Source organism: Ammospiza caudacuta, chromosome 18, assembly GCF_027887145.1.
Source record: "Ammospiza caudacuta isolate bAmmCau1 chromosome 18, bAmmCau1.pri, whole genome shotgun sequence".
NCBI lineage: Eukaryota > Metazoa > Chordata > Aves > Passeriformes > Passerellidae > Ammospiza > Ammospiza caudacuta.
The window spans coordinates 5,457,443-5,476,749 of record NC_080610.1 but is presented as its reverse complement, the minus strand read 5'-3'; the positions used below and the strand labels follow the sequence as shown (position 1 = coordinate 5,476,749).

At 47.2% G+C, this 19,307-nt stretch overlaps 3 protein-coding genes across 4 annotated transcripts in view; 1 reads left to right on the top strand and 2 right to left on the bottom strand.

Annotated features, from left to right (window-relative positions):
- Positions 1 to 3,625: 3,625 nt before the first annotated feature.
- SIRT4 (sirtuin 4) lies at positions 3,626 to 9,162 on the top strand. The gene is made up of 4 exons (XM_058816807.1): positions 3,626 to 4,116; positions 4,742 to 5,036; positions 6,159 to 6,362; positions 6,781 to 9,162. Exons 1-3 carry the CDS (start codon positions 3,626 to 3,628, stop codon positions 6,309 to 6,311), a joined length of 939 nt encoding a protein of 312 aa, XP_058672790.1. The 3' UTR covers positions 6,312 to 6,362; positions 6,781 to 9,162.
- A 3,140-nt stretch (positions 9,163 to 12,302) lies between these two features.
- On the bottom strand, positions 12,303 to 14,183 carry PLA2G1B (phospholipase A2 group IB). The gene is made up of 4 exons (XM_058816909.1): positions 14,150 to 14,183; positions 13,888 to 14,050; positions 13,038 to 13,165; positions 12,303 to 12,424 (listed from the first exon to the last, which is right to left on the bottom strand). Exons 1-4 carry the CDS (start codon positions 14,181 to 14,183, stop codon positions 12,303 to 12,305), a joined length of 447 nt encoding a protein of 148 aa, XP_058672892.1.
- A 3,415-nt stretch (positions 14,184 to 17,598) lies between these two features.
- MSI1 (musashi RNA binding protein 1) overlaps positions 17,599 to 19,307 on the bottom strand; it is a 28,946-nt gene continuing 27,237 nt past the window's right edge. For both annotated transcript variants that reach the window (XM_058816642.1, XM_058816643.1), the window contains exon 15: positions 17,599 to 18,741. The gene's annotated coding sequence lies outside the window, so the exon portion shown is untranslated. The remainder of the gene's footprint in view (positions 18,742 to 19,307) is intronic.

The following is a 19,307-nucleotide window of genomic DNA, read 5'->3' as shown; positions in this document are numbered from 1 at the left end:
GCCATTGCGCCGCTCCCTCCGGGGCCCGGGGCCGCCGCGCCCCCGCCGCGCTCAGAGCGGGTACGGAGGGTCCCGGTGCCCCCCGCCCGCCGCTCCCCGCCCGCAGCCCGCACAGCGCTGCGGCACCCGGGGGTGCACCGGGGGGCCACGGCGGGATGCACCGGGGGCCGGTGGCACCGCCGGGACCCGCGGAGGTTGCCGGGAGGGCAGTATGGTAATGAGCGGCCGGGAAGGCGCTGCTGGGGCCGGGGGCATTGCCCAAAAACCGCCGTTTCCATCCTGGGAGGGCCGGGGGCGCTCTCGAGGAGCGTCTGCCGGGTGCCACCAAAGCAAAGTCATCGCCCAACGGTTTAAAACACCTTTAAACTCTTAAAGTATAAATCACTGAAAGACGTTTAGACTCACGACGCTGCCAAAAAGAAGGCTGCACTCCACAGCTAAACCCAAGGGCCGAGGGACAGGCAGGGTGGCACCGCAGGATGCTCTTCTTCCTGGTGATCACAGAATTACACACTGCTACACAGACGCTCAGGCTCACCTGGTTTTTGAAATAACTGTAAAAGACCGGAAAAAAAAAAAAAAAAAGGATTAAAACTTTCTGCAATGTTTTGACCTGTTTAGCAAGAGCTCTTTGGTGAATGCATTTGAAAAGCAGTCCAAATCTTTAGAAAGAGCCCATTGTCTGTAAGACTGCTGGGCACCCAGTGCACCAGGCTGCTACCAAACAGCAATCTGGCCTTCCTCATATTATTTGTCCCTCAGAAAAATAAGCCTCATTTGAAGAAAAACAAAGCAAAACACAAAACCAAAACAAAACAAAAAAGAAGAAGAAAAAAACCGAACGCAAACTCCTTATTGCCAGGAAAACTAAACAAATTATCAGATGATTATTGAGACTGAAACTTGCATCAAGCAGGGAGGCAAAAAGATGGGTTCCTGCCAGGGTGCACAGAGTCAGCAGCAGACAGGTTGGCACTGCCTAATTCCCAAGCTAGAGGTGTCTTTAACAGCCCTCAGTGGATTTTTCTTCAGTAATTTATTTAGTCACATTTTAAGTCTAAAACATGTTTATAATGACAAGCATCTACAATGCACTTTATCAAAGCTATCGCATGCATTTGTATCAAATGAATCAAATCAAATTAATTCAGATTTTAACCTCACACTTTTATCTGAGGACTGCTATGAAGCTCTCAGCATTCTCAACCTGTCTCAGGTGTTCGGATGTTGGGAACACCTTTCGCTCCCCCTCTGGCTCATGGGAGTTGTAGTCTCTGCGCTCGGGGGTTTATTGCTCCCCATGAACTACATTTCCCAGAGGGCTCCTGTTCCTCCCTTCCGGCAGGCCCGCCCGGTCCTTCCGCGGCCGGCAGCACCATGACAGGTGAGTTCTCAGCGTTATTCACCGCCCCGCTCCTCTCTCACCAGCCCGGTTCGGTTCGGCTGTCACCGCATCCCCGCCGCTGTCACAGCACGAGGGACACGTGGGGGTCCCTATGGCGCGGGGTCCCTTTGGGTTTCTGGCCTTTAGCCGTTTGTGGGATCCTGTTTCTCTTCTACCTTAACCTTGCGTGATCTTTTCCTGTGGAGCATCTTGGGTGTGTGCTAAAAACAAACTCTAGCCTCAGTCTAGCCTCAGATCTCATTAGGTACGTTTAAAGAGTTTCACTTGTTATATAAAGTAGTTTTGTGGTTTTGTTTTTTGTGGGTTTTTTTCTTTTCTTTCTTTTTTTTTTTTTTTTTTTTTTTTTTTTAATCTCGGCACTTTCATTTTAAAAGCAGCTTTGTATTTGACAAGAAATATTCCGTCCTTTAACATTTTCTCTTCCATAATCTTTACCTGGTTCACAGCAGCTTTCAAATGTATCTGTAATTTTTGCTTTCTCTCTCGTGTGGGCCAACCCCTATTACATTTCTATTTCATTCTGCGTCTGAACATTTCCTTCTGAGAGATCTTTTGATGATAAGGGGCAGGAATGGAGAGTTTTCATCAGTTAAAGCAATTTAATTACCATCAAGCTGGCTTAACAGCCTTTGGGGAGTATCATGACACAAGTTACTCTCAAAGCAAATTAGTTTATTGGGAGCCTTTGTCCCTTCTAATGAATTCATATGGGAAATTAAACCTCTTTAGAGGGAATGCCCAACACAGCTCCTGCTAAACAGCAAAACAAAGCAAAAATCATTGCAAACAGAATCACTGCTTACATACAAAAAGCAATTCAGATTATGGAGTCTGTCCAATCTTCCCTTAATTTCAACTGATGATTACAAAAAGCCTTGAGAACTGAAAACTATCTGAGCCAAATCTACCTTTTGCCACTAGCAACAGTTTAGCATCACAGTGTTTGGAGCTGAACACCTCAACTTCAGCTGTATCTAAGCCCTCAGTTACCTACCAGCAGTAGGTCTTACAGTGAAGAGAGCAATATTTAAATACATCTGAAGTTTAGGTGTTCAGGAGATCTTCCCCTTTTATCAGTAAATGAAGTTCTTCCTCTGTCCTCCACATCTTGTACAAGCCCCCCTGCTTAGGGAGATTCAAGGAGGTAGAAATATCAGACAGTCAATTCTCAGGAGTGTTGCTCTCAAAGCTTTTTGTACATTGTTTGCAAAACCATAGTAAGGCCCAGAAAGAGTAGTTTTAAAACAGTGAAATGGAGACAGAACTGCAGACTGCTCAAAAGCACAAACAAAATCAAAGTCCAAACCCATGCACTCGTGTCTCAACAGGTCCTGCACACAATTCCAGGCTACTTAGTCAGCAAAGCCATCCACCCTGCCTTCCCCAGCAGGGCATGGCATTCCTCCCTTAAAGCAGGGTGTTCCTCCCATTCCTACCTGCCAGGCAGCTCCTTCTCCCCCAAGCACTGGATGATCCCTTCTCACTCAGAAAGCCCCTGTGTCTGCTGGAGAAGCAAAGCAGTGCCCATCCTGCTCCCCACTGACTCTGGGAGGTGGCACCCACAGAAGAGGAGGTGCCAGAGGCATTTACCCAGTGCCCTAATCATCTTCAGTGCCATTTCAAGGCCTATTCTGCACCAGGCCTTTGTAAAAAAACAAAAACAAAAAAACCCAACCAAAACACACCACACAGGAGTAACTCCAGTCAAGGCCTTTGTTGGGGGAAAAAAGCCATTTTGAGGTTGTTTTTCTCTCCCTTCCTACAACATGTGTTAAGGATGGGGTAAATATAAAAGACTGATTTGGAGCAGGCAGAATGTTACAAGTGCAGAACAAAAGTCTCTTCGGGGCAGTGCCTCTGGGGTGAGGTGCTTGGCCTTCCTGCCATTTCCTCTGGCCTGCTGCACATACCTGGGAAAGGCCTCACATGGGCTCTTTACAAGCCCTCTTAGGCAGCCATTCTTCACACCAGGGTAGAACAGCAGGAACCTGCAAGTCAGAGTTGTTACCTTTGTGTTCAGTGTTCCCCTCTTCCAAAAGAACATACTTGGATGGTGGGCTTTAGTTCATGTTTCCAAAATAATTTGTTTCTTTACTAAAAAGAGAGCAAAGAATACTTAGCGGCATAATTTCCCAGAGAATCACAACCAAATGGCATTAAGGACATGCTTTTTACTTTCTGTTACCTGCCATGTGTTCTGTTCTTGCCTTTTAGCTGAACATGTTCTCTGCCAGGAAGTGGTGCAGCATTTTCAGACTGCATCACTGCAGATCCCGTTCTGTATCCAGAGCCTCTCCAAACCTGACTTTCGTGCCAGCCTGTCTTCCCCCAGATCCTGCAGAAGTGGAGGAGCTGCAGCGCTTTGTTTCTAACTCCAAGAGGCTGTTTGTAATGACTGGAGCTGGAATCTCCACCGAGTCAGGGATCCCCGATTACCGCTCTGAGGGCGTGGGGCTCTACGCCAGGACAGACAGACGGCCCGTCCAGCACGCCGAGTTCGTCCGCAGCGCCAGCGCCCGGCAGCGCTACTGGGCAAGGAACTTCGTGGGCTGGCCCCAGTTCTCCTCCCACCAGCCAAACAAGGCACACCTGGTGCTGAGGGACTGGGAGAAGCTGGGCAAGCTGCACTGGCTGGTGACCCAGAACGTGGACGCCCTTCACACCAAGGCCGGGAGCCAGCGCATGACGGAGCTGCACGGCTGCACCCACAGGTACAGCTGCTGGCACTGGGGGCTGTCAGTGCTCACTGGCACAGCTGCACTGTCAGTGCTGAGAAAGGAGGCAAAATATCCATGCTGAAATCCTGGAGATGACAGGCACAAAGGTGGTATTGGGCTGGGGTGGAGAAAAAGATCACAACCCAGTGCTGTCCACAGCATGGTATTTAAGAAACATGACCACCACTCCTTTTTTGGAGCATTATTTGGATCCATTTCCCCTTTCCTTGGTACAGCAAATGTCCTCTTTACTAAAGAGAACAAGGGGATCATGAGGATACAAGGATTATCCACCTTAAGCAGAGTGGATAGGGCAACAATTGCATGGGATATATGTACTGGAGAAGGGCCATCACAGTCTGGCTGGGATCACCCAAAATTTCTAGATGAAAAAGCACAGCATGAACTGAGAGGATGCATGACAGGATTAAAAGAATTCCTTCACTACTTCCTCTAGAGCATTCCTACAAAGCAACAGAGTAGAAAGACATCTCCTTGACCTGTCCTATTTGGTAAATAAATGTGGAAAATCATGACAGGCCTCCTAAGGAACAAGTTAGAGTCTCCAGATCTTCAGCTGATGTGAAACTCTCCATTAAGACTTTGCTCTGGATTTCAGGGTTTTCTGCTTGGTCTGTGGAGACCGAATCTTGCGTGCTGAGCTCCAGGAGCACTTTGAAGCTCTGAATCCCACTTGGAAAGCTGAAGCCTTTGGGGTGGCTCCGGATGGGGATGTGTTCCTGACAGACGAGCAGGTGCGCAATTTCCGAGTCCCGGCCTGCCGTAAGTGTGGTGGGATCCTGAAGCCTGATGTGACCTTCTTTGGAGACACAGTGAGCCAGGAAAAAGTCAGTTTTGTACACCAGCGCCTGGCAGAGTCAGACTCCATGCTGATAGCAGGATCCTCTATGCAGGTAAGTAGCTCTGCCTCCCAAACTGCATCCCTGCTTCTCTGCTACCCTGCCTGCAATGATCCTCGGTCCCACAGCTTAGGACTACAAATGGCTTGTGGGTCAGACCAGCACTTGCAGAGCTTCTTTGTATTTTATTTTTACTGTGGTTGGAATCTGGCTTTATGGATGACCTGTTTGGGCTTCCCTGTTACTCTTTGCCAGTCTACTTCATGCTGCTGTAAATACCTCCATTGAGACCTCTCTCTGCTGCCTCCTCCATCAGGTCACAATTGTCCATAAAGGCAAGATACTTGATACAATTCATTCCTCACACTTTTTTACCTGAAATTTTTAGCCTTTGATAGCTTTTTAGGCCTCATGGCACACTGTGTAAAATACCAAGGTTTAGGACCTCTCATTCTTTATTAAATTCTCAATAAGAGAGCTGAAATATCTCTGCTGCTTGAGATTGTGCTTTGTATCACAATATGTTTTCTCCACTAGCCTCTTATCTATAAGGCAAGGTAGCTAAACAACAGGGGTTTCTAAACCCATAGAAGCTTTTGTAATGGTGTTTATGTAAGATAATTTTTTCCAGGAACAAGTTCTATTACATAAAAAACCTTACTCTTAACACCTCCCAGAAGGAGATAAAACCAAGGCTGCCTGATTGTGATTCTCTTGGCTTCAGGATACTGGATACAAATTCCTTAAGCTTGCACTTCTTAAGCTTATAATCCCCTGTACAGGAATGATTGAAATGCCTTAGGTTTGTTCTTGTACTACCTTAGCTGGGCTATGCAGGAACCATCAAAGTGCAGCATTTAAGTACCTGTGATAACTAATAAAAACTGCTGCAGAGATTTACTAAAAGACAAGGACATTTCCCTTCAATCTGCTCTGAAGTTTCAGTTTCTATGAAACTGCAAATCCTTCACTGACAGAGGTTAAAAACTGTTCTGTGCACTCCTGAATGAAGACATTTCCTACCTGAGCTCAGTGCAGCAGCCTAACACAGCATGTATGTACAGCCCTTTTCCCATTGCCAATGGCAGCTATTTTATTCTGCTATTTTATTTTATTATTTATTAACTCTTCTTTTGCCTAAGCTGCCTGTAATTTTGTTTTCTGCTACTCCTGCAGGTATACTCTGGTTACAGGTTTGCTCTTGCTGCCCGGGAGAAGAAGCTGCCAATTGCAGTCCTTAACATTGGGCCCACCAGGCTGGATCACTTTGCATCCTTGAAGCTGAATTTCCGTTGTGGAGAGCTGCTGCCTTTGATTGTCTGCACATGACCCCACCAGCTGAGCTTCAGTAGCCAGCAGGATTAAAGTTATTCTTACAAGGTGAGTACCTTCCCTGCTCAGTCACCTTTCAGGGTAAGAATATGGATTCCTGGCAAATGCTGACTGACAAAATGTTCCCTCACTACAACAAGAGGTGGCTGTAAATTTTAATCTGTCATTGGTCTGCTCTGATGGGCCATGATACTGTTTCCCATGATCATAAACAAAAAACATACTAAGTGCTAGCACTCCCAGAGAATTGCTTAGGAATATCCAGAAGACTCAGCAGTGTAGAATTCCAATCAATTTTTTACTATCAGGAAACTACAGGGGATCACTTGATCACAACTGTTCCCTTTGCAACTGACAATTCAAAATCTGTTCCTGATTGAACTGGTCAAGCTAATCCTAATCAAACACTGCTGTTTAAAATAATCAATTCAGTCGATAAAGCAGCTTCTTTCTTCCTTTCCTGTAGGACTCACCTCAGAAAAGGGAAAACTCCAATGCAAGAGGCAGCTGTGGGATGCAGTGCACAGCCGCTGAGGGCACCAGGAGAGGGCAGCAAGCCTCACACGTGTCAGCCTCACCAGTGCTCCATTGAAACCATCTCCACGTATCAGGAAACAGAATGAGGATGGAAAAAAAAGTACATTTCTGCCTTACCTTGCCGTTAAACAGTGCCTTTTCATTCACTGGGACAGATAATTGACTACCATGTCTGAGGACAAAATACCTTTTTTATAATTGTCCCCAGAGGAGAAGGGTGGGACAGGGATTTTGACCAGGTAATTTGAGGCTGTAGCACAGGAGGGCGATGTGGGACACTGCTGGGGAATCCGGTGCCACTGGTGGGATATTGTAGAGTGTGCAAGGAGGAAAAGGAGGCAAGAGGAACTGCAATGGTCACTTTAAAGAAAAAAAGGTTCAAAGGAGAAGCTGAACAAGAACACTGCTCCTGTAACAGATTATTTGGAAGCACAGGCTTTAAGGCTGATGTCTTCCAGCAAAGAGGGGAAGTCAGCATTTCTCTCAACTGTTGGTTGACAAATTAAACTGCTTCCTATCTGAGTCCTTTAAAAATTAAACATTGTTGAGAAGCCAGAGGAGTTACTTAAAACTAATCTGACCAGCACTACTTTGAGTGAGGCCACTACATTTTCCAGAATGCGTTTTTGAAGATGCTATTAAATAATAAATAGCTAAGGAATCAATTAAATTTGTTTAGAAGATTAAGACTATTTGCATTGTAATTTTCTCTCCCTCCCATTATTTATTTAAGTACATTCTCAATAGCCAGTTTAGATTATTTTTTTTTTCCACTGCAGAAATGCAGGTTGTAATTACTTGCAGATGATGAATTAAGAGAGAAATACAATTAAATCTGTACAATAGGTCTCTCTCAGGAGGCAATCTCTGTTGAAAGGTGCAATTTCCACACTCCTAACAGGAGATCCATCACTACTGGGTAGTGATTTTTTTGTTGATCCTCAGGATGATATTGCAAGCTCTATCAAACTGTCCACAGAGTAAAATACAGTCTGGCACAAACTAGAATTATAACTTTTTGACCTGACCTTCTTCAAGAAACCACCACTCTCCTTCTAGCTCTGAGGGATTGAATTGTTGGGGTTTTCCAAGTGCCCCCTCCTACTCCAAGTAACACATCCTGGACTAATATTTTGACAAGAACTGAAACAAGCAGTTGGAAACAAGGATGCCAGAGTCATCTGCTAAAAGGTCAAGTAGCAAAGCAAGGACAACTGACCACGGGATGCAAAGTTCATTTTTGCTTTGTTGTTGATTCAAATCCATGCCAGGAGAGAGCAAATAAAGCAGAGAATCTAAGGGATATGTCAGGCATCCAATTTCTGCAGAAGGCAGAGAGCATTAAGATGCCTGACACATTTCAGGATTTGGCTGTATTGGGTTAGAGGAGAGACAGGTTCAGTTTGAAGCCAAGCAGGAACAGTTCAGGACTCCCACCTGCATTCTGCTCACGTTGAATGGTGACTCCACTTTCCAGTGACTCAGGTTTCTGCTGCTTGGCAGTGAGCAAAGCTCACAGATCTCTCTCCATCTTTAGCAGTCCTGTCACAGTACAGCTGTTGCAGAAATCATGCCTAAAGCACAGCAGAGTCTCCACATAGACCATGGTTTCCTGTAGGGCTTTCCCTGTAAGAAGGGATGCTGATGCCTCCTTAGCAGAGGAGCTGGGGCTGAGTTTCTCACTATCCACATCATCTCCCCCTCCTTGAACCTTACACAACATTGCTGTGTCAAAACCAGAGGCTGCAGGTTCAGTGCCAGCAGAGCCAACATTTTGAGAAGGTGTGGGAGCATTGCCAAGCAGTCTAAAATAAGTCTTGGGATGAGTTCTGTGACAGGTAACTAAAGCTCCCACATCTACCCCTGCCTGCCCTCCTTGGGAGAAGAGTCAGGGTGTCCCTTCAGCATCACTCTCAGATGAATCATTACCCAAACTCTCCACTGACATGTACTTTTAAGCCACCAGGACAATGACTCAAAATAAATGAAAATAACAGTAAATTTCCTGTGCATGGTTTATTGCTATATGATAATGAGCATATCTACAACAACTGTATGAGGCTGAGATGAAGAAGTTCATTCTTTTTTCTGCTAAGTTGATCCAGCACTACTAAAATTGACCTCTTTTAGAACAGGATCAGAACACTTGAGTTCTTAACATATTCCCCAAGATACCATTAAATTTGCTCACATGAGAAATGCCTGAGAGAGCCTAAAATTCCTACACCAAAAGCCATGACATGAAATTAGCTGAATCAACAGCTTTTGCTCTTTTTTTTACAGCTTCCTCCTGAAGCTTGGATAGCTGAGCTGAGAGTATCTTATAATGGATTTTTCTTCTGCTCCTCTGAAAGTGGGGTTGGAGTTACCCAAAGCAAATAAAAGTTACTTCCTATTTGGCAAATCTTGTCTTTGTTTCTGGGCAAATTCTCAGAGCCATCTGTAATTTAGTCCAGCAGTCTGAGGAAGGTATTTCACATGCTGAGCTCCAGTGAGGGCAGCACAGAATGCAGATGGCCCAGAGGGTTTGGTGCCCGTGGTGCAAGTGCAGCCTCCCGTATCTTACAGTCAGATTGCTCCTATTGACACACCTGCGTGTGGAAAATGACCCAAAACCCTGGGCATGCAGAACTTGGGAGGTTCAGTGGGGTGAAGGTGACTAATCCACCACCTAGAGTGTGCTTCTTCCCCTGTGACTGCCTTGGATGTCGCCCTTTCCCAGCCTTTGCAGCAGGCAGGGAAACAGCAGAGTCAAGACAGATGGGCTTTAAAACCACTGTTCCAGACTGTTCCTGCAATTCTGTGTGCAGCTCCCTGCCATCTCCCTTCCCACCAAGGAAGGTGCCCCAGTGCACTTCTTCCCTTCTGCACCACTAACCAGACAATGGCAGAGAAAAAGAGAAGCTGAGCCTGAAGAGGACGAGCAACAGTGAGAGTGTCTGGAATTGGTCTCCAGGCCCAAGCAGAAACTGGCACAGGATCATTACCATCAGCAGAACTGTTTGCTCTCTGCATGTCTCACCTCAGCTGGAGCACTCTCTTTCATCTGTGCAATGCCCATGTAGTTAAGAGTAATTCAGCTCTCCCTGCAGAGAGTGAAAAATCTTGGCATAGAAAACAACAATAGAGAAAAGATAAGAGACTGAGGCTTCGCTTCTGCAGTGAGCCCAGGGAGCTGCTGTCCCTCCAGCAGCCCATGCACCAGCTGTGGTGCTGTGTAGGGTCTCAGAGCTCCCCCTTGCTGAGCACAGACATTCCAGGCAATGCCTTTTGCTTTGGAACAGAGGTGCAGACCAGCATGGTAGATCTTCACACCCTCCTTGTACTCCCTACTCTGGCAGTTCAAGCAGTCACCAGCCCTGCTCTTACTCTTCCCACAACGTTCCTCAAAGCCCTAATGAGCAGCTCTGCACAACCCCTTCAGCCTCCCCACCTGTGCCCTTCATTAGGGCCTGACACTCTGCATTGTGTGGGAAGGCTCCCCATGGATGGGGAATGTTTGGGTTTAATGGAGGGTCTTTCACACCACCAAAGGGGCATGGAAATGAGAAGTGTGATCAAGGGACCAAACAGAAGTGCAGGCTTACAAAATCTGTATGGAGTAAGACAGATATGGAATCAATTTGAGCCTTTATCTATCTATGGGGTTTATCTAGGGAATGCTAGCATGCTCCAAATGCTCAATGCCAGGAGTAGATAATACTGCTCACCTCAAATCTAGAGTTCCTGTTACAGGCAAAATTCATACTGAGTTACTGAAATGCTTCCAATGCACCCCAGCAATCTTCTCTACAGCTCAAAAGTGCAGTGTTCTTTCCAGATAGTGGTATTTTACTTTTTTTCTCTACAATGAGGTTTATCACAAGGGGATTCTAGTAACATTTACTTAGGAGCTTTACTGTTCTACAAACAATAATTTCAGAGAATATAAGCTAGTGAGTGAGTACAAGAGACCTCATCTTGCTCTTCCAGCCCTAAGAATGATTCATTTTGGCTATATCATAGAATCGCATCCAGGATCCTCAGGATTTCTGTGGAAGACTCCAAGCACTCAATGTTTCCAGAAAATTCTCATACACAAACACCTGAGAAAAACAAGCAACCAATACTGGTAAAAAACCAGGACTTAATCTACCATAAAATGGAATGTGTCTGGCTGTGACACAATCCCTTCCCCTTTTCAAGGAAAAGAACAACTAAATGCAATTCACTATCCTTTCTCAATATCATTCTAATGCCCTCAAAGAAAGATACATTTACTTTCAGAAGGAAGGCGTTGCAAGTACCTTCCAATAACATACCAAGCCAGCTTCTTCCTTCTCCTTTTGTTTCTCATTTCCCAGAGCACTCTCAGATCCTTGGGGTCTGCTCCATGTTTGGATACAGTTCATTCTAATGATGAACCGGGACACTCCTCACACCCTGCCAGCAAGCAGGGGGTGTGTGTAGACCCTGCCCCTGGAGTTCACCCACACCTCCAAAAACATCTGCCAGCAAAACCGGTACCAAGAGCAGGGGGCAGCTTTGGCATAGGAGCTTGGCAGGGTTGGGAAAGTGGAACAGATACTGTCCCTCGGGCTCCCTGCCTTCCAGGCTGACATTACCTCCTTCTCTGCAGCTCCTGACTGCGAACAGGTGAAGGGCTCCCCAGGGTAAGCACACAGAGACCCTTAGGAGAAAGGGGAACCAAAGGGCTCAAGACCCTCACGCAGCGATGCCCCGGGGAAGAGGGACAGCTGTGCTGCGGCTACCGCGTGGGCAGCCCGAGGCGAGGGCGGCTGAGGGAGGGCTTGAAGGGCGCCCTCCGGAGTCCCGGGAGAGTGAAGGCGGCAGTGAGGGTGAGGGAGGGGGAGAAGGGCGCCCTGAGGAGCTCCGGGAGGTGAAGGGCAGGCAGGGACGGTCGCCCTGAGGAGCCCCGTGAGGGTGAGGGCAGGCAGAGACGGTCGTCCCGAGGGGCCTCGGGAGGGTAAGGGCAGGCAGGGACGGTCGCCCCGAGACGGTGAGGGCGGGAAGGGACGGTCGCCCTGAGGGGCCCCGTGAAGGTAAGAGCAGACAGGGACGGTCGCCCTGAGGAGCCCCGTGAGGGTGACGGCGGGCAGGGACGATCGCCCAGGGAGGGTGAGGGCGGGAAGCCGCAGCCCCACCCTCAGCAGCCCCAGCCCGAGGGTACCTGAGGGCGGGGGGGGCACGCGAGGCCCTGAGCAGGTGCGCTCCGCCCTCGCCGCCTCCAAGGGCCAATCAGAGAACGCGGGGGCGCCTCACGCGCCACACAGGGCCGTGCGCAGCGGCAGCGGGGGCGGGGCGGGGCGGGGCGGGGCTTCCCTCCCTCCCTCACGCCCCGCACGCCGCCCCATCCCCTCAGCGCGGCGGCGAGCGGCGGCCCCGAGAGTCGGTTTAGGTTATTTATTTGTTTATTTTGGCCTGCGGCCGCCCTGAACCACACAACGGTGACTATTTGCAGTATTTGTCTTTGTCCAGCCTCATGTGCTCGGGGTTGTAGGGCGTCTTGGCGAAGCACATGGCTGCGGTGCGGTCGCAGTTGCAGATGAACGCGGCGCACTCGCTGTTCTTGCCTGGAGGAGAGAGAGGAGCGGTCAGAGCCCGCGGCTCCTTGGCCAGGCGCTGCAGAGGCTCGGGCTGGTATTTCTGCTGTCAGGTGTGCCCATTTCACTGCTGCCATCGTTCTAGGGGGGAACAGGCTTCTGCCCACTAACCCAGTGCCCCGAAAGCTGTGTGTTCCTGCCAAGCTATCTCCTTGCCCTTTCTTCCCTTCCCTACAGCCTTATTTGCCAACCTCTCTGCTCTTTACCTCCGTTCCAGAGCCCTGTAAAGTCTCCACGGTTCATCAGAGGTGTCTGGCAGAAACTGTATAACAATGCCAAGTTAACATGCTGATCTCTTGCATATTGCCTTTAGAATGCCTCCCAGAATAGTACTCAATCCCTTGAAGACTAAACAGGCTTTTCTATATTCTGTTGTACCATATATCTTCACAAACTTCGAATTTGGGCTATATAGAGAATACTCATTCCAGTCCCTGTATGAGGTGCCCTCTTTCTAAGGACCAGGTCCCCTGGCAAGAACTTGCACTGTGCCTTCCTGTCACAGAGGTGTGAGTGTAACACAGCCCTGCTCTTTCCTGAGAAAGGCTGGAGAACATCTAGGGTGAGGTGGAAAGGGACGTACTGCTGCATGTGATCTGCCCATTAGAGCAGCTGTAGCGGTACAGCTTAGTGTACGGGTTGTCCACGAGGAATCTGCAGGATTCCATTTTCTTTGCCTGTGTGTAGCAGTTATCATGGGCTTGGCAGCACCTGGGAAACAAGGAGAAAAAGGCTAGAAAATACCAGAATCACAGGCTTAACTGACCTGTAAGACACACAAATACGTTAGATTTGCTTTGACAAGGCTCTTGACAATAAAAAAAAAAAGATACCCAGCAATAAGAGGGCAGACACAAAAGACCTCAGAGGGATAGAGTTGTGCCAGCTCATGGTCCAAGAGGTATCTGGTAAATAAGTACTTATGGGAGCATCTTCACAGGTGTCTATTGGGCACAGGGAAAGCCAAAGCCAGTGTTTACCCTACACTTCCCCTCAGTGCCTGGTAGCTGACAAGCTCTCAGCCAACACAATCCAAGACTTGGCTGCCAGATTTGTGTGTCTCTAAATTGCCCATGCCAGTTCCTAGCATTTTGCAGCCCAGCCTGAACATGTTGATGGTCAAGCACCAGGCAGAGTGTGCAGAGCTGCGTCCAGGCTCTGGGCCAGCACTGCTGCTGCAAAAAAAAAAATGCTGGAATGAGCACACTGTATTGCCATAGAAGAGAAGAGCTACTGTAATTATATTTTATCTTAGTAATAAGGCATCAAGGTGTGATAGAGCACATCCTTTTCCCCTGAATCCATCTGTGCAAGCAAGCTTCCTTCACAGCAGCCAGAGAGTTTTGTAAACGTTCACAGGCAGGGCCAGCTGAGATGAAGCTGAAGCAGCAAAGCACAAGCAAGGAAAGAAGTTTGTAAATGCAGAGTTGTACCTGTCGAGGTCGTCCACGGGAGTGCCGCTGCCCCCCAGGCCGCAGTAGCAGCCGTAGTGGTTGAATTCAAGCAGGGGGTGGCTTTGGGGCAGGGTGCACTTGATCAATTCACGGAACAGCCACACGGCCCGGGGCGAGACCTCCTCGGCGCTGGCTGCGCCCACTGCGGACAGACAGACAGACAGACAGAGAGACAGACAGACAGAGGGAGGTTAGAGTCAGGTTCGGGGTTACCTGCGCCAGGACAAGGGCACCTACACACCCGACAGCAGGAAAAGCAGGGCCAGGAACTTCATCCTTGCAGCTCTTGACACAAACACTGGTGCCAAGGGAAATGAGTCTTTATACAGCAGGCTCACCTTGACGTGGTACGAGATAACCCAGCCAGTATTTATGTTACTAAATGCAGACTTCTTCCATCGGGGGTTGTGGGCCCCAGCTTGTGGTGTGACCAGTTGAAGGCCAGTTGAGTTAAATCCATAAAAGCTGGAAAGGCAAATATTTGCTCTCTAAGATTTTGCTATTAAATTCTTGTAGTATTACTATTAGAAGTCAGCCTGAAAGATCTGGACATTTTTAAGGGCTCTCTACTAAAATATAATAGCAGTATGGAAGTTTGATTGTGAGTTTCTTGGCACACTAATAACCACCTGCCACTAATACTTGCATCCTCTTTTTATGGTATCCCCACATATCATTAATCCTGTATCTCTCCATGAGTTCTCCTGGCATAATTCAGAGAATAAGATACAAGTTGTCCAATCACATCAAATGACCATTTGGCATGAACTCAACTGAAAGAAAAAAATCAAGCTATTCTTTACTTTAAAACCACAGAGCAGAAGGAGGTACTACTAGACAAGAAATAGGAGCCAAGTGACCTGGAAAACCTTTAGGTGGCTTAAACAAGGAGTAGTATCTGGTTTTATGTGGCCTTAAGCAATCTACATTGGAAATGAACCAGGCTTAGAAGTTTCAACATACACAGCAGACTTTGGTGACTTAAAGCAGTTTCTCCAACACCAATGCAGAACCCAGTTAAGAACCTTTGGTTTTCTATGCCATAGGACGAGGAGAGTTGGGAACCTTGAAAGAAGTTTAAAAAAATGGGTAAGAAAAATCTTCCTGGAATCAGTCAGGGGTAAGTAAAACAGTGTGCTCATATTTAGACCCCAGAGGCTCTGGCATTTTCAGGGCTACAGGTCTGGCATTTTTACACCCTCAAGATACAGTTCCTAGACATGGCTGTCAAGTCTGCATTGATAAACAAAGCACCAAAGAAACAAAGGCCACCTTTCTGCAACACCCCCATGCACCAGGGTGCTCATGCAGGAATCTTTGGGCTCACACCCCACCAGCAGGTTCCAAAGGGTTGATGAGGACACCTTCCTCCTCATAGGGTCTGAAACTACACCAGGGCACCCACAGTACCCACAGTACTGCATGTTGACATATCCATAGGACATCTAGGGCAAGTTAGACATGGTGCTGAACAACCAGATCCATTCCAACTTCTTTGATCTCTGCAAGTGCTCCCATTCTGGGGCTCCCCACTCATGGGTACTTACAGCTGAACAGAGGCTGGGTTGATTTAAGATTCTCAGTGTTCTAATCCAGTATTGAACAAACATTAAAGGCTGATGTAAAGGACAATCTGTACCAGTTAGTTCAGAAAAAATAATTTTGTCTTTTGCCCACAGATCAATCTGGCAACTTTCCCTTCAATATCTATTTAAGAGTTCTCTGTCTTCACTGCCTTTAACATAAAAAAAAAAAAAAAAAAAAAAAAAGTTTTCTTACCTATGAAACTTAGGAGTCTGGTTCCTTTTTCTCTGTTCTCAGTACATGATATATTATTGTTTCCTAGAAAGTTTCCAGTCAACTGGCCTTTTTAAAATCATAAGTCAACAATTTCCTACACTGTTAGTTCAACAAAAGGATCACCAAGTGTGGGAAAGCAAGCATGAGTATTACAAGTGCCTCATGAGAAAAATCCCAGCAGGGTAAAGATTTTTCCACCAATGCTATTTTTGGTTTCCCCCAACCTGTGCTGTATACAAAATCACTGATCCCTTGGTACACTTGTGAGCACATTTCAACCTATAACTGGTTCAAATTTACAGGCTTAAGCCTTAAATTATTTTTAAGGCTTTTTTATAAGCCCTATTGCAGAGCTCCCTACTATTCCACACTGTTAAAATTCTCCTTTCTCTCTTTTGTCTGTTAAGGACTTTACTTCCCATCTCCACATTATATTTCCTTGCATCTCTAGCTTCCTTGGTCCACCACAATCAATTGAATCCAGGGTATGTGCTAAACCTGTAAGCAACACATTATCTCCTTTTCTGAACCCACAGATGCATACACAAAACCTCTGTAGTGTAAAGAGACACAATCTCTACTAAAACCAGATCTGGCTCACATTATAAACTGGCCACTGCCAAAGTGTGGGAGCAGAACAGCAAGTCAGAGACCTGCCTGGGGCTTTTATACTCAAGGCAGGATGCAACTCCTGCCAGGTCCTGAAATCTCCCCCACTGGAAAACCTTGCACCCCCAAATAATGACAGAGAAGGACAGTTTTCAAATAATTTATTAGGAATTTAAAACTGAAATCTGGAAAAAGGGTTACAGGTGTGGAGAGAACAAACACTGGAGTGTAATAACTTACTGGCTTAAAAACACAGCTTTATTTCTTTTAAAAAAAATGCCCACCCTGAAACCAGAGCCCCAGCCTCCAGGCAGTGGCCAGAGAGTGACTCACAGCCCAGCAGCAGCACAGCTGGCCCGGGATGTCTGGAGGGGGCACGGAAGCAGCTCAGCGCATACACCAAGAGGGAGGAAAGCGCTGTCCGCAGACCCAAATTTGAAGTATATAGAATAAAAATAAACCCAATAAAATGCAGCTCTTCTTTAATTAGGAAATATTTAAAAAAACAGACATACAGACTCTTGTCTCAGTAACAAAAATTATTGCTTTGTGTTTTCAGTACTGATCTGTTAAGTACCTTCTTACCTAAACAGAACTCTCCAAACGCATCGCCCAGGTCAGGACAAGTTCCAACAGACGGGGGAGAGATAGAAGAGAAAAAGGGCCCTGTGGGCACTGTGGCCCTCCCAGTCCTTTTCTAAATGCCCATCTCCTTTACAGGGGCTCAGTTTGGGGGAAGAGAGGGAATGATTTTTAAAAACTTAAGATGAAGCTTTTATTTCCCTGGGAAAAGAGTTTGGCTGCATCTTAATAAAAGGCTTAATCACCCCCCTTAACAAGGTCTTTGGTTCACTGAAATCCAGACCCAAACCTGCCCCATGTATTCCTGCTGGAGGTCTCCCCTGGCAGAGTGCTGGTTGGCAGAGGCCTGGACCATACCAGGGGAAGCCCCAGCAGGTTCTGGAGAAGGGACCAGATCACCCCACACAGGACAACGGACAAATTCCCACAGTCTTCAGAACACAGAGTAAAGCAAATGGGAAGCTGCAAATCTATAATTCATATAATCCCTGAGAAGCCCTTAACCCGCCCCCAAATCACCACCCTAATGCTTTTCTCCCCTGTTAATGAATCCCTATCCCAGAGCCCTGCCCTTCAGAGAACGACTACCCAAATCTCCCCCTGGCTGACACCCCTTCGATACCCTCGCCTCCGGAGGAGGATCCCCTTTCCCAGGAAATCTTGACGCAAGCGATAAAGTTTGGAGAGTGAATTCCTTTCAAAGTAACCAAGACAAGCAACGGCGGCAAAGCCCTTTCCCTAAGCCAGCCCAGAGCCTGTGCTACGGAGCCCAGGGATGGAGTCTGTACATCAAGCAATTGGAAGCAGCTTTAACCCGCTCAGCAAAACAGCCGATGGCTGGTACGTTTCACCCCGCCCGCCCGCCCGCCCCCCTTTCATCTCATCTCATCAGAGGTCTTAAAATCTTACAGTAAAAGGTGTACAAAAAAAGAACAAAGTCCTGTCAGGATTCTGCTGGAGAGTATTGCTCACGCTGCGGCACCAAGTCCAGGACCTGGAGCTGCTCCTTGGAGCCAGGCTGCAGGCAGCAGCCAGGTTCAGCTCACGATATTTACATATTATACAGGAGGAAAAAGAAAACCCCACGTAAAACTAAACCTAGGAAAAAAAATCTTTCAGCTGTAAGGATAGTGTTTTTCACTTAGCAAAATATACATTTGTTTTGTTCCATAGTGATGTCCAACGTTTTCGGATCCTTGGAGTTTCACACTTTTCAAAGCCTCACATTTACAAAACAGAAACAATTAAAAACAGTTTCTTTAAAAAAAATAGAAATACAGCAGTTCCTCTCAGCCTTTGCTCTCTCTCTCTCTCTCTGTCTCTTTCTTCCCTTCAGAACTGCATTCTTGTTACATACCGTGCTTTAAAAACACTGACGACAACAACAACAGAGTTGAAAATATTCAAAACAGTTTCAAAGCCAAATAAAAATACTCCTCAATGAAAACTACCTAACACAATCACAAAGCCAATTCATAAAATATGTCTACTAGCTCGGGAAAGAGCAAACAACAAAAAGAAGGGGCAGCCCCCAAAAAAGATAAAAAAATAAAATAAAAAAATAAAACTAACAGCTAATAAAATAAATAAAAGAAGAATCAGTGGGCTGGGGGCAGGGAGGGGAAGCGTAAACCGTCGGTGGTTAGTAGGAAAGCGAGATGATCTCCTCGGGTTCAGTCCAGTGTGGTCTGGTCAAAGGGAGAGATCGGGCAGGGCGGCAGGAGCCTGGCAGCCAGCCGGCAGTGTGCAGTTTGATTCAAGAGAAAGGAAACCTTGGCTCATCCCCCGAGGCTCACCAGATCCTCCAGCCACGCGCTGTCCTCGGTCAGGTCACTGGGGAATCTGCGGGAAACAGCAGGGGAGGGAAGGGACAGGGTCTAGAACAGCCACAGCTCTCTTCCTGGGGCTTTCTTCTGGTGTGATCTGACAGAAACACCCAATACCCAAACTTTGTCCCAACCTAGTCTTACTCTGCACATCACTGGCACAGGGACAAGGCACAGCAGAGATGTTTCTGTCTTCAGTGGCAATGTGCAGGCCTGGGGAACAAGGTCTCACACACTACATGGCCTGGTCCCTGGGAGGGCTGGGACATAGCAGAGTCCAGCCATTTCCCCAGCACTCAGCTCAGTCCAGCCCTGCCAGGCTGCCATAGGCTCCTGTCTGTGGACACTGCTCCCTCCAGGTTTTGCCCCCCTTTTTGAAAAGCTGGTTGTTTACTTTTTTAAATTTTAAATTTTAAGCCAGCTAACTTCAGTCACATTTGAAAAGCAAACAAAAACTATTCACCAGTTCCCTCTCAGCCCTTCCAAGGACCAATACCAGAACTGATCAGATTGTCCTTCTGCCCTTTTCCCAGGCAGGAGATGAAAAAGTTCACTTCCCAGAGACTGGTCTCAGCAGCAGTG